Genomic DNA, 15,116 nt, shown 5'->3' on the forward strand with positions numbered 1-15,116 from the left:
ATGTATTCTTCAAGAACAAGAACACTTTGAGTATGCTAGAACTACAACTGGGACAGAACGCATCACTGATAAAGAGTATCTGTGCTCGGAAACCACCTTATCAGCTGAGACATGAAATACTTCACAGCTTGTCTCAAAAACTGAAGTCCTTTTCTCAAAAGCCATTAGGTATCTATTATTCAGTGTGGAAGATCCATTCATCTCTTATTTTGCTAACTGGTTTTCCTAAATTTTATTCTTCCATTTCACCTCCTTGAATAGTGAATAGTCAAGCAGTGAAAAAATGACTTTTTCAGATTTGCTAAAAAATTAGCAATTAATTCATAGTGATACGACTGAAACAAATCACTAAAATGTTTCTAGAACTTCAGACTTTACCGGCTGCTCTAGAGTCCCCAATTTATACTGCTGCCCTCCTTACACGCAAGGACGATGACAACTTTTACGTGGTATGTACTGCGCATTGGGCAGTGTTCTTTGCTGTGCACACATCAATTCATTAACACCTCACCTACCCTCATCTACAATGAGGAATCCACATGGCCAGTTAAAGGGCCAAACCGGGTTGGCAACTTAAGCTATCTGATGCATCTGTGGATTAAGCGGCTTCAACAAATGAAGTGACTAAAGCAGGAAAATCATAATCAGAAACTGCCAGGACAAGAAATCTGCTACACACACACACACACACGTGTGTGTGTGTGTGTGTATTTGTTTATTTACAGTTGTTTAAAATTTCTGTCCCCCGCCACCTTTTTTCCCTTATGGTGAAAAGTAAACTCTTCTTATAGGGAAACCAAGATGAATGTCCAATACTCAACAAGAAAACTGTTTTGTGTGAGGGGATATGATCCCACTCTTGGCAAATTCAAAAGGAAACAAGAAAGAATGAGAAAGACTTGGGTTTTCAGGATATATTGTTAAATGGGGCGAGAAAGTATAAAGAATACATATTACCATACCACCTTTATATAAAGGGAAAATAGAACATACACATGTCTACTTATTTTTGCAGAAAATGTAAGAAAGATAAAAGCAGAGACAGGTTGGTTCCCTATGGAGGGTGAGTGGGAACAGGGCAGGGGGGGATGACACCCCTACCTTCTTTGTATGTAACTGTGTTTTGGGCAACAATGTCAACGTTTTCTATACTTAAAAAAATCAAAACAAGGATGGACAAGGATGGACGAGAAACTCTAAAGTGAAACGCAATAGAAACAAATAAGCTTAACTACATTAAATGAATGAGCCAAAGAACCAAAGGAGAAGAAAAGGACTCACTCCAGGAACTATGGACACAGAACCCTGACTATACACTTCATTTTAAAATAAAAAGAAGTAGAAACCATTCTTCAACTCCAATTATGAGGTTTTTTTTTTGCAGTGGCATAGATTACCAATTCTGAAGTTGCCTTCTCTGTGCCATGGAATATATTGAGAATAATGAGAGTCAAGCTTCTTTCTGTTAGGGGTTACAAATATGCGGAGGGAGAAGGGAGAACATGTGCACGTGGAGCTAGAACTAGAAACACTGTGAATTCATGTTCTGATAGAGAGACTTATTAATACATAAGAAGGGCGCCTGGGGGCTCAGTCGGTTAAGCATCTGCCTTCAGCTTGGGTCATGATCTCAGGGTCCTGGAATCGAGCTCCACGTCAGGCTCCCTGCTCAGCGGGGAGTCTCCTTCTCCCTTTCCCACTCCCCCTACTTATGTGCTCTAACTCTGTCAAATAAATAAATAAAAATATATAAAGATGTATGGGTAAATAAACATTCATTTATTTGTATGCATACCGTGTATATGTACATACATTTCCTAGCACTGTCCACTAAAAAGGCATAGAAGCAATACCAATCCTAGAACCAATGAGCACACAAGCACTCACATCGTGACTTTAAAATTCCTCAGTTTTCTTTTAAAACTGATGCTCCTTAGAAAAATCGCTGATACTGCAGGTGGAGCATGGGTCGGACAAGATGAGGTTGAAACAGCATAATGTGTCAGAAAAGATATGTTCAAAAATGAGGTCATGTCAGCAAGGCCCCAGAACATATTTACAATGACTCCCACTAGCCAAATGAGAAAATCTGAATCTCAAGTACCAGTGCTGATATAAACAATCTGAATTGTTTCAGAATCTCAAGTAACATCCGTGCTGATATAAACAAACTACTTAAATAAACGAGAAGGGAAATCTCTCTTCCAACAAAATGCCAATAAACAAGTGTAGAAGGAATGACTGAGATATAAAATCACCATGAGAGTAACAAAACTGACTCAAGAATCATCAATGCATAGGGGTGTCTGGGTGGCACCATCAGTTGAGCGTCTGTTAGTTTCAGCTCAGGCCTTGATCTCAAGGTCATGGGATCAAGCCCCGTGTTGGGCTCTACACTCCGTGCAGAGTCTGCTTGAGATTCTCTCTCCCTCTACATCTGCCCCTCCTATTCTCTCTAAAGTACATAAATAAATCTTTTTAAGAAATCATTAGTGGATATTAAAATAAGTGATGAAATGAGAAACTGGGTATTTATGTAGTCTCCAAGTATCTCCTTCCAAATTGCTTATTTTCACAAAGTAAAAAACAGAAACCTTATAAGACAGAAACCTGACAGATGTCACCTTAACCAAATGATCAAAATTAGTATCACTAGTAATGGGGCACACTGACATTATGTGCCTCCTGATAGGACAGCCTGAATCTAATGAGGAAACGTCACACAAACCCAAACTGAGATATTCTACAAAATGACTGGCTGTCCTCTTCAAAGGTGTCGAGGGTCTCTGACATGTGACAACACAGGAAGACAGCTATCTACAAACCAGGAAATGGGCCCTCACTAGACACCAGATATAGGTATGTCAGCATCAGCACCTTACTCTTGGGACTTCCCAGCCTCCAGAACTGTGAGAAACAAATTTTTGTGAAGTTAAAAAAAAAAAAAAAAAAAAAAGGTGTCAAGGCCAGGAAAGACAAAAGTTGAGAACTGTTCCAGGTGAGTGAAACACATGACCCTATGGATCCTGGATCAAGGAGAAGAAGGAGGAGGAGGAAGGAGGAGGAGGAAGAAGAAGGAGAAGGAAGGAGGAGGAGGAGGAGGAAGAAGCAGGAAGGGGGAGGGAGGAAGGGAGGAGGAGGGAGAAAGAGAAGAGGGAGGAGAAGAAGGAGAAAAAGGAAAAAGAGAAGGAGAAGAAGAAAAGAAAAAGAAAACAGAAAAAAAAAAAAAAAAAAAAAAACAAGAAAGAACCATGGCCCGTGGTATGGACCATGAGTATGGTGTGTTTACAGAAAATTCCTCATTTTTGATAACTGTACCCTGACTGTACAGGAGAGTCTTTGTTCTTAGGAAATAAGGACTCAAGTATTTAGGGAATAATGTATGCAACTTACTCTCAAGTTTTGCAGAAAAATACATGTATGAATGACAGAACAAATGGGATACCAGCATTCACAACTGCTAACTCTGGGTAAAGAGAGAAAGTTCTTTATAAATATCCTCCAATTTGTCTGCAAGTTTGAAATTAGATCAAAATAAATTTACCCAAAAAAGAGCAAACAGACTCACCTTTCATCATTATTTAGTATACTTAGTACAGGATCCACAGACAGGACACCATATAACTCAAGAACATCATTGACTTTGAAACAATCCCAGTCTTCATATACCTGATAGGAGATCATATAAAAATCACATTGTTAGGACTAAATAACACCAAAAAGTCATAAAATATTAGTTTTAAGGTTAAGGTAATAATAGTATCTTAGACTTTTATCGGTCAGGAAATGGACCTTAAAGCAACTCATTTATTTCATAAATTGAAAGACAAAGTACTAGCCTAAAGTCATTCTCCTAGTTAGCAATTAACAACTAAAACACAGGACTCCTGACTCCTGGACAAGGTCTGTTATCAACGCACTACACCACTTAGAAGGCTTTCCCAAATGATGTTGATCAATTAACTTTAGAGACATGCATTATCAGGTACCTGGGTAGCTCAGTGAGTTAACTGAGGGCCTTCAGCTCAGGTCAAGATCCCAGGGTCTTGGGATTAAGCCCCATGTTGGGCTTCCTGTTCAGCTGGAGTCTGCTTCTCCCTCTGCCCCTCCCCCTACTCGTGTTCTTTCTCTCTCCCAAATAAATAAAAAAAATAAAATCTTTAAAGAAAAACAAGAACCATGCATTATCTCAAAACCTATTAAGCACACCAAGAAAGGAAAAAAAAAAAACAAAACAAAACGCAGGATTACTAACTTTGGACTTATTCACCAACTATGCACCATTAGGAACACAAAACTCAGAAAGGTTTTTCACAATAAAACTTTTGAAGGCTATCTTTGATGGACTTCAGTAACTGTCAAAGCCTCCTCTTGATGAGGCTAAACTGAAGCACAGCAGGAAGCTGTCCTAACTCTGGTCCCTGTGGTATATAACTAAAGTGCCATTTAGGTTAAAATCACAAAATAAAAGAATGAAAATTCTCAGTGATCATTTCTGAAACTTATATTGCTTGTTTCACCTATCAGGATCAAAAACCAGGGTAAGCAAGATAGAACAAGCTACCAATAGATTTTTTGCCTTCTATTTTATTTTAAATACAAATGAGATCAGATTTTGATGAGAATAATGTTGAAAATGCACAGATACTGTTGGAAGTTGGAAATGATAGAGAAAGGAAGTACACATGAATTAAACTATTCTGTGTTGGAAATATTCGATTTTTTTTTTTAAGTAAAAAAACATGGGGCTCAAACTCACAACCCTGAGATCAAGAGTCACAGGCTCCACCAACTGAGCCAACCAGGTGCCCCATATCCTTCAATTCTTTGAGAGTGCTGTGGTTGGCAGAACATGGCCTCCCAAAGAGGTCTACATCCTAATTCCTGAAATCTGTGAATATGTTACCTGACACCAAAGATGTGTGTACATTCAAGACCCCAAGATGAGATCATCCTGTATTATCTGGTTGGGCCCAATCTAATCACCAAGGTTCTTAAAATGGGAGAATCTTTCCTACCTACGGTCTAAGGGAGAAATGACTATAAAAACATAGTTAGAGAAATGCATAGCTGCTGGCTTTGAAGATAGAAGAAGGGGTCTCAAACCAAGAATTGGGAGTATTTATAAAACTGGGAAAGGCAAGAAAACAGATTCTCCCCCAGAGCATCCAGAAAGGAATGCAGCCCCAAGGACACCTTGATTTTATCCTCAGTGAGATAGATGTTGGACTTCTGACCTAAAGCCTGTAAAAATGATAAATTTTTGTTGTTTAAAAGCCACTAACATTGTGAATATTCACTACAGCAGCCATGGGAAACAAACACAGATGCTGAGATACTCCATGTTAACTCCCAAGACACATTCCACATCTACAACAGGGTCAGGTCTATAAAAGGTTTAGTACCTTCACAAGGCATGCAGGGCCCTTCTCCCCTGGCAGTGGAAAATTCAGGTCAAAAGGAGAAGAGAGGTTCAAGAAGTTCAGCTGTTGCCCAGTAGAAGCTTCAGTTTCTAAACGTTTTGGCTCTCCACACCACTGAAGACCACCAACACTCCCTAAATTCAAAGAACAGCACTGTACTTAGTCATTTTTAAGGCTTCCTAAAGAGTCTTTCAAGTTTGATATAAATGATGCTTCTGAACTCAAAACCCAAGTTGTTACAGTTCTTACTTAAGAAAGTAGCATATGCTACCAAAACCCTCTGTCTGAGCTAAAACAGAACAAAGATTATGAAGATCTGAAAAATTTAATCATTTCTCCCATTAACAAAAAAACTCCCCCCTTCAAACCTCAAGTATTGTAAAAGTTAGTATTTAATAGTGACTGTGACACCTTTAACCTACAAAACACACTGTCTACTGACAACGAACCCACCTTGAAAGAACATGTTTTTCTACTGATTAAACAGAATAAAACCATTTAGCAATAAATTCATTTACCAAATAATTTATAACATTCATTATGTACAATTCATCCTGATTCCTAAATCAGACTAGCTGCTGGCAATACAAAAATGATTTAAAAAATGCTCTCTATCCTTGAATGTAGTCACAGCTTAGGGCGTACAATTAATTAGAACCAACATATAGCTTGCCACACCATAAAACAGCTCAGCAATAAGAAGGAATATACTATTAATACATGCAACAACCTAGATGGATCTCAAGGAAGTTTTGCTGAATGAAAAAAGTCAATTCACAAAATGAATATACTGTATGATTCCATGTATGTAACTTATTATTTTATTAGGGTTAATGCTAGACTGGAATCTTTTTTTTTTTTAATTGCAGTATACCTGACTACATAACACTCTTGTAATAACATTAGGAGAGAGATGAAGAATGGATTAGTGTTTCCTAGGGGTTAGGGACTTGTGGGGAAGGGAGAGGCCGGAGAGCAGGAGGCATGACTCTAAAAGGGCGACTTGAAAGACATGGGCAATGGACTGTTCTAGATACTGTGGTAGCAGCCCCACACGTGACATCCATAAGTGACAATACTGCCCAAAACTAAATACACACAAATAAGTACATTTAAGATAAGAAATGTTAATAGAAGGTTGAAGGGTGGTGTCAATGTTCACTTTCTGGTGATGATATTCTACTATAATTATATAAGATGTTACTATCAGGGGAAACTTATTTCTTACAGTTACATGTGATCTACACTTATCTCAGAAAAAAATAAAAAAATATATATAGCTTGAAAGATCACCTAGAAACCAACAAACAAGTTAAGCTGTACAAAAACGCACTCAAATGTCCAAGGGCCCTATATATAGTATGACATCCAAACAAAACGCAAAAAAGAGGAGAGCATCAGCTGCTAAGGTGATAAGAGAATTACCATACATCCCGGATGCTAGTATGTTACTTATTGTTATGACACACCACTAATTTTAATGAACATTTAGGGAGTGGGTGGAGAAAAACACCACCACCACATTTGTACAGATTGTAAAACATTCCGATGTTAGAAACATTAAAATATGCCTTTGCTCTAAGGAAATACAGTAATATGAACTTCTAAAGTAGGAAATCTATGGTTAAATGAAATTTTTAGTAATTCTTTACCACTCTCAATCGAATCTTACAGATGCTCCTTGACTAGACTGAATTGTTTGACCCCCCTCTCCTTTCAACTTGCCTCCTGATGATGGTGCTCAAGAGAAGTGAATGGACATAAAAGAGGAATAAAGACAAACCTACCTACCTGCCATAATAAAGAAACTCACCACTCCTAAACACTGTGATTGGTGAAATCAAGAATGAAACATGTGAATTATGAGATTATCTCATGCTCTTAGGATATTGCAACTTTTGGTCCCCCTGTATTAATCAGAATTCATTGGGTTTTCAGCATGTTTCATGATAAACTGCTACAAATGTGCATAAATAGAACAGAACTGTGACTATTCTAAGGGCTCTCTGCTCTCAAGCTGAGAACGAATTTACATAGATCACCACAATTTCATAGTTATCCTCTGATGCTTTTGACCTTACTAAATTAAAGTACCACTATTTGGGGGCGCCTGGGTGGCTCAGCTGGTTAAGCATCTGCCTTCAGTTCAGGTAGTGATCCAGGGCCCTGGATTGCCCTGCATCAGCCCCTCGCCACCCCATGTCAGACTCCCTGCTCAGTGGGGAGCCTGCATCTCCTTCTCCCTTTGCCCCTCCCCCTGCTTGCGTGCACGTGCTCTCATATGAATAAAATCTTTAAAAAATAAAAAAGTAACACTATATCAAAAATAAAATGAAAAAGGATGTTTTCAGATATAAAGAAAAACATCTTCAGTATAAAATACTAGCTTCCATATTACTTAGGAGCTGAGATAAAAATAAAGAATGAGAAAAGACCTTTTTCAACTAGCCTTCTGAGACTCTTACAAATTAACAGGAAAGCAGAGACGTCTAAGTGATGCCTACCTGCTCATTTATGAAGCAGTTTGACCAAAGAGTACTGTAGAAACTCACAAAACTGTCTATAACTGTGATGAACTTGAACGCAGGGTTGTTAAATCATGGTCAGTTCCTAAATCTATAGCAATATTACACAACACTTAACTCTGAAAAACACATTTGAGAGAGAGATGTACAGAAAGTTCGTTGGCATACACTACCTGCTTGCCTGGCCCCTGCATGTTGGTCTTTCTGTTTATTGGGCTGTAGGTCCATATCTTCATCATCTTCGTAACTCCTCTTGTGACGACTGGGAGTGTAGGATGTCGAAGGGCTGACTCGAGCTTGGTTTGCATTAACATAGGCGTTAAATGAAAAGTTAAGAAAAATCTACCATGAATTGAGGAATCCTAAGGAATGCTAATTACAGGGCTCATAAAAGATGACTGGTTTGCAATTTGGTTAAAATTAAAACATCCTTTTAAAAGACTGGACTTCCAGTTCTGATCATCAGAGTAGCAGCTTAACCTCATGCTCCCTACCTGCACTATGAAGAACTACAAACTGCACAAAAGACATGAGCACAAAAGACATTCAGGCACTGAATGCTGTAAGGGAGTTTAAGGCTACAGTTCCTGAATAAGGAAACACACCGGGAAACTCCACATTCTTCCCAGCCTTCTCTTGGGAATATTTCCCAAACTGCAACAAAGAGACATGAAGGTCTCACCCTTGCTAAGTAGAGAAAACAGAGCACACAGTTCAGGGTTACTGAGCAACCGGAATTTGCAGAGCAGTAACAAAAAGGCAAGTGTTGCAGATAAAGACCCAAAAACCTGTTCAGGTTTTATTTGGGTCTTTGGCTGAACACAAAACTATGGATGTACAGTCAGGATTCCTTGAGGCCTAGCAGGAAACAGTTGCTAGTTGGCTGGGAGCTAACTGTAAATTCTGGAAATTGTATAATACTAGAACTGGACCCTGATGAACATCTTGGGTACTTACTTAGGTGTGACCAGAAATAGCACATCTCACGAACACATCTCCTACACAGCAAGGGCCATTCCATACCCACCTTAACAAATTTCAAAACCAAGCCATGACAAAGTCAAAGTGATCCACTTAAATCACCTGTCAGAAAATGCAACATTACTGGAAGGAAGACAAAACCAACCCTCTACAATGTTGTAAATCAGCATATGGTAACACATTATTAGTTATATATAAAGAGGCAACAAAATATGACTTATGATCAGGATTAAAATTTTTTTTCAGGATTAAAATTAATAAAAACAAACCCAGAGATGACTCAGATATTGGAATTAGCAGACAAGAATACTAAAAGGCAATCTAAAAAAATCACATTTAAAAAAATATATATAGCCTTTATTATGTTAAAGTATGTTCCTTCTAAACCTTAAAATTCAATTTTAAAACAAAGACGAAGGGCACTTGAATGCTCAGTCAGTTAAGTATCTGCCTTCAGCTCAGGTCATGATCTTGGGTCCTGGGATCAAGCCCCATGTTGGGCTCCTAGTGGGGAGTCTGCTTCTCCTTCTCCCTCTGCCCCTCTCCCTTGCTTGTGCATGTGCTCTTACTCTCAAATAAATTGATAAAATCTTAAAAAAAAAAAAAAAAGACAGATGAGTCAAAGATGAGGGATGTTTGGTAAACAATGGAAAAGAACCAAATGAAAAATCAAGAACTGAGTATCTGAAATGAAAAACAAAAAAAAAACCCCACAATCTTTGTCATCTGGAGAATAACAACATTTAATGATTATCTGATTGAATCCCCAGAAAATGAGACAATGCCAAGAGACTAAGACAGAAAAATATTTAAAGAAGGGCACCTGGGGGCCACGGTCAGTTAAGCATCTGCCTTCAGCTCAGGTCATGATCCCAGAGTCCTGGGATTGAGTTCCACGTCAGGCTCCCTGCTTAGCAGGGAGTCTGCTTCTCCCTCTGTCTACACCCACCCCACTACCATAAATAAATATATCTTTCACATAAATAAAATCTTTAAAAAAAATTTTTTTAAAGAAATAAAGGCTGAAATCTGAAAAATACCAGACTACAGATCCAAAACCTCAAAAATACCCAAGCAAGATAAACACAAAAAAGCCCACACCCAGCCCATCACAGTAAAACTGCCAAAAACTATAGACACAGAGAACATTAAAAGCAGCCAGGGAAAAATCAAAGATATTACATACAAGGGTACAGTAAAATGACAACTAGCCTTTCATCAAAAAGCAACAGGGGTCAGGGCACCTGGGTGATACAGTCAGTTTAGTATCCAACTCTTGATTTTGGCTCAAATCATGATCTCAGGGTTGTGGATTGAGCCACACATCAGGATCTACATCAGGCATGGGGTCTGCTTAAGATTCTCTCTCTCCTCCTCCCTCTCCCTCTCCCCTCACTCACTCTCTTTAAAAACAAAACAAAAGAAACAAGCAAAAAAAGCAACAGAGGCTAACAGACAACGGAACAAGACATAGAATGCTGGGAAGGGTAAAGAGCTGTCAATCCAGAATTCTGTATCCAGTAAAAACATCCTTCAAAAATAGAGGTGAAAGGGGGCACTGGGTGGCTCAGTGGTCAAGTGTGTCTGCCTTCCACTTAGGCCGTGATCTTGGGTTCTGGGATTGAGTCCCGCATCAGGCTCCCCTTAAAGAGCCTGCTTCTAACTCTGCCTGTGTCTCTGCCTCTCTGTGTGTCTCTCATGAATAAGTAAATAAAATCTCAAAAAACAAAACAAAAAAAGTTGAACCAAAAAACTCACCACCTACAGATCTACACTTTATTATTTAACATTTTAATCTTTAGATCTGTGCTTTAAAAAAAAATTTAAAAACAGACTTAGTAAGATGACTCTATATAAAAACAAAAAGAACAAAGAGAAATGGTACATACCACAAACACAAAGACACTGTTTCCTCATTTCTTAATTTATGTAGAAAAAAAACGCTTACAGCAAACAGGATAAAGTATTGTGAGCTCCATAGTTTAAGTACAAATGAAGCGAATGCCAACAGCAGCATAAAGAATGAGGGGAAGAGATGGAGGTACAGTGTGGTAAGATTAAAGAGAAAAAAAAGAAATCACAAGGAAAATTAGAAAATATTTTTGAGTTGAGTGATGGTGAAATCAAAATCTGTGGAATGCAACCAAAGCAGTTATTAGAAAAAATATATAGCCTTCAATGCTCATATTAGAAAGGGAAGCTTTGAAATTAATTATCTGAGCCTCCACTCTGAGAAGCTAGAGAAAAATTAAAGTCAAACTAGCATAAAAGGAAATAAGAGAAGTCAACGAGATTGAAAACAGAAAATTCAACAGTTGATTCTTTGACAAACCATGAACAATACTGATCCAGAATAAAAGAGAAATTAATTAACATTACTGGAAATGGAGAGAGATCATTGCTAGATATTTCCCAGACATGAAAAGGAAAATAAGGAAATATTATGAAAAGCTTTGTTACTGACATAAATTTAACAAGTGAGACTAAATGATTTTGAAACCATTACTTGAAAGATACAACTTATCACAACTGATACACAGAGACAACTAATAAAAAACCTAATTGAAAATCTTCTCACAAAATGCCAGGCCCCAAACTGGAAACAACCCAAATGCTCATCCAGTGGAAAAAATATAAACAAATAAAATCAGCAATAAAAAGGAATGAGCTACTCTCACACACACAAGGATAAATCTCAAATGTATTATGGAGAACAAAAATCAAACACAAAAGACTGCATGATTCCATTTTATGACACACAAGAATAGGTAAAATGCAGCTAGAGTGAAAGAAATCAGCACAATTGTTACAAGAGGAGAGTGAAGTGCCTGGACATAAGGGAAGTTTCTGGCACAAATTCTTTACTTTGATAGGTATAAAAAAAAAATGGGTGTGCATTTGTCCAAATCACTGGAGTGCAACCTTAAAATTCATGGATCTCAGGGTATGTGAATTATGCCTTAAAAAATTACTAAAAAAATTTTAATGAAAATAGTAAAAAGGAAACTGAGATGTCAAAACATCTCTCAAAAGAAACATGTTTTTTCCCTTAAGAATCCAGAATTAGGGCAGCCCCAGTGGCGCAGCAGTTTAGCGCCGCCTGCAGCCCGGGGTGTGATCCTAGAGACTGGGGATCAAGTCCCACATCAGGTTGGAGCCTGCTTCTCCCTCTCTGCCTGTGTGTCTCTGCCTCTCTCTGAATAAATAAATAAAATAATCTTTAAAAAAAAAAAAAAAAAGAACCCAGAATTAGTTCTTATTTTGAAACTGTGTTTTTATTTAATTATGGTATTCTTTTTCAGTACCTTTAAATCCACCTGAATCTTTTTAACAGTATTTCACTATGGGAATGTACCACAATTTTATCATTTCTCAAAGATGCATACTTGGGTTGTTTTTATAACTTTTCTCATTTAGGACAAATGAAAAACATTTCATTAAAATAAAGCCAGGCTCTGTAAATGAAGAACAATTTTTTTCCAGCTAACTTCGCTGGTGTAAAAAGACTAAGTTTCTAAAAACGCAAAATTTAATTGTGGTCTTTTCAAATAATAAAGTAATCAAGAACCTCTCAGCACAGAAGAAATTTCAAATAAAGGATATTTCTTTTACCCATGTAGATTCCCCAGGCACTGGGACACAATAGAAAGTCTGTCTTTCCAAAGTGGTAGTTCGTGGGGAGTTTAAATCCACTTCTTGTTGAGGCTGTGATATACACAAAAAGTATATTTAAAATTTTATTAAGAAAAACAAAAATAAAATAAAAATTTTAATTAGCAAGCTACATATTCACATTGTTTGCAAAACCACAGTAAATATTTCATATTAAGAATTAAGAAATACTAAATCTAAACTATCATTTTTTAAAAAGAAAACAGACATAAAATCATTTCATATGCAATCAATACATGATCTTCTCTCAAATCCATATTATACAGCACCTTGTTACAAAATTAAATCCTTTTAAATAAATAGGATACTTTAATTTTTTTCAAAGACAAAGCATGTCTCTCACATAAAAAAAATCTTATCAGCCTAGAAAACAGGAACTTAATGAAATATACATTAAGAAGTAACTCTGAGGGACGGCTGGGTGGCTCAGCTGTTGAGCCTTCAGCTCAGGGCACGATCTCAGTCCAGAGATCAAGTCCCGCATTGGGCTCACAGGGAGGAGCCTGCTTCTCCCTCTATGTCTCTCATGAATAAACAAATAAAATCTTAAAAAAAAAAAAAAGTAACTCTGATATGAGATTTGAGTCAGATATTATTCCCTAGAAAAGGCATGTTCTCTATTTTCAAATATACTTAGAAAATCCCAAGAGGTAGAAAGGACCCAAATTTCATATTAAAATATTACTTTAATATTACTTTTAGTACATACATAGGACAAAAACAATCTCTTAAAATAAAACATCTATACCATTTTGTAGGGGGAAATAAAACCAGACCCAAGAGTCGTCAAGTTTCAGCCTAAGCTAGTTATGTTCAAGCAAGGCTCTTTGTGTGTGTTTCTTTCTTTCCAGGCCCAAAGTTTTCCTGGTTTGGTGTTTTTATTTATGACCTTTAGCAACACAATACGAATTCTCTGCCTTCAGCAGTGTCATACACGGACAGACTCATGTATTTTATTTTCCTTATTTCCAGATGCTGAGATAACTAACTTGTGGGGATACTACATTACTGTGTACTAGACAAAGCTGTGTATTGATACCTTAGGCTCATATGAGTTAGGGCTCCTCAAACAAGGGATACAGCAAGTATTTATAAAGTTGCCTCATTCAATTTGGCACCATATTTTACTTTATGGAAACAGCCTCAAAGAAAAAAGACACTGGGACACCTAAAGTTCATCACGTGTTAAGATCAGCAAATCCATCTTTCACAAGTCCCCCTAAATAATTATAGGAAGTTACATTCTTGTTTAATATAATCTTCACAGCAACCTTTCAAATTAGGCCTGTTCTTCTGTCAGGACTGGCCCTGAGCTAGAACACTTTACTCAATCAGGCACAGCTTCTACTCTGAACTGATGTGCTGGTATTAGGGCTTATAAATCTATCTCTTGAGGTTTGGGTAACCAGGAGTCAGACTCCCAGAATGTAAAAAGCCCCAGATAATCTAAGATTCTGGGTCAGCAAAGCAGAGAACTAGACAGAGAACAGAGGTAACGCCACCAGGTGCTACCTTTCTACTTAAGCACTGGCCTGATCTATTGTCATCTGTGATACTTGTTTTTTTTTCCCCCCAACAACTGACAATTACCATCAGTTTCTAAGGAACCACATTAAAACCCAATTTCAAAAAATACAGATATACTGTAATTCCTCTGTAACTGCCTTTCCGCTAAGTTTCTACCTCAAGACTGTCGCTTTCACAACCATAATTATATCCAGTGTCCTCTGCCTTCTTGCCTCTCCCATTACAGATATGTAAGAGTTTCCATTACTTCTCTTTATCAAAGAAAGCTTAGTTTATTAAAAACATTTTTCCTAAGAAAACAGGATTTAATGAAATTTAACTTAAAAATTGTTAAGTCCTAAGTTAATCTTACATTTTTACTTTAAAAGAATTTATTATAACTTGTAATTTTGAAAGTTAGATAGATATTAGGAGAATAAAGGCATTAGTTTTGTTATTTACAATACTCCACCTTCTAAGAGATTTTTAGAAGATAAAAAAAAGTATCAGAGAAACTCTTAACTAAGAGGTGAATAAAACATTTCACATAACTTCTTAGAACTTATTTACACACTTGAGATCAACCAAAAGAAATAAATTCGCTGCTTAAGAAAAAATTCTTATTAAAATGTTTTCTATGTCTTAAGGATACATACCCCACACTCTGCTACATCTCTATATTTTCCAAAATGAAGGACCTATGATCGAAAACAAAGGATAACAGTATCATATCAGTATATCTCAATCAAAACCACCATAAACAAGGATAAAATTAATACCACTAATTACAAACAGAAAGTTTCATGAAAAAAAGCAATACATACACGTGCTTTTGTGTTTCGATTAACTGTTTCATAAACTCCCATGTAAAACTCAGGGTCAAACATATCCTGAATCATGCAGCGAAACTTCACAAAACTGTTAGGTTTCAAATAATGAAGGGGAACTTCATTCAGTGATGGTACCTTAAAGAAAAACAAGTCAGTAAGATACTATTTGTAAAACTGTA

The 15,116-nt window shown here is 37.1% G+C and overlaps 1 protein-coding gene across 2 annotated transcripts in view; it reads right to left on the reverse strand.

The window, feature by feature from the left end:
* MCMBP (minichromosome maintenance complex binding protein) overlaps positions 1-15,116 on the reverse strand; it is a 49,009-nt gene that overhangs the window by 15,237 nt on the left and 18,656 nt on the right. For both annotated transcript variants that reach the window (XM_055300419.1, XM_055300420.1), the window contains exons 3-8: positions 14,932-15,072; positions 14,764-14,805; positions 12,533-12,634; positions 8,122-8,266; positions 5,406-5,557; positions 3,569-3,669 (exon numbers count right to left, since the gene is read on the reverse strand). In XM_055300419.1, the coding sequence (XP_055156394.1) occupies positions 3,569-3,669; positions 5,406-5,557; positions 8,122-8,266; positions 12,533-12,634; positions 14,764-14,805; positions 14,932-15,072 (683 nt within the window). The remainder of the gene's footprint in view (positions 1-3,568; positions 3,670-5,405; positions 5,558-8,121; positions 8,267-12,532; positions 12,635-14,763; positions 14,806-14,931; positions 15,073-15,116) is intronic.

The sequence above is a fragment of the Nyctereutes procyonoides genome, unplaced genomic scaffold (genome assembly GCF_905146905.1).
Source record: "Nyctereutes procyonoides isolate TBG_1078 unplaced genomic scaffold, NYPRO_anot_genome, whole genome shotgun sequence".
In the NCBI taxonomy this organism is placed as follows: Eukaryota; Metazoa; Chordata; class Mammalia; order Carnivora; family Canidae; genus Nyctereutes; species Nyctereutes procyonoides.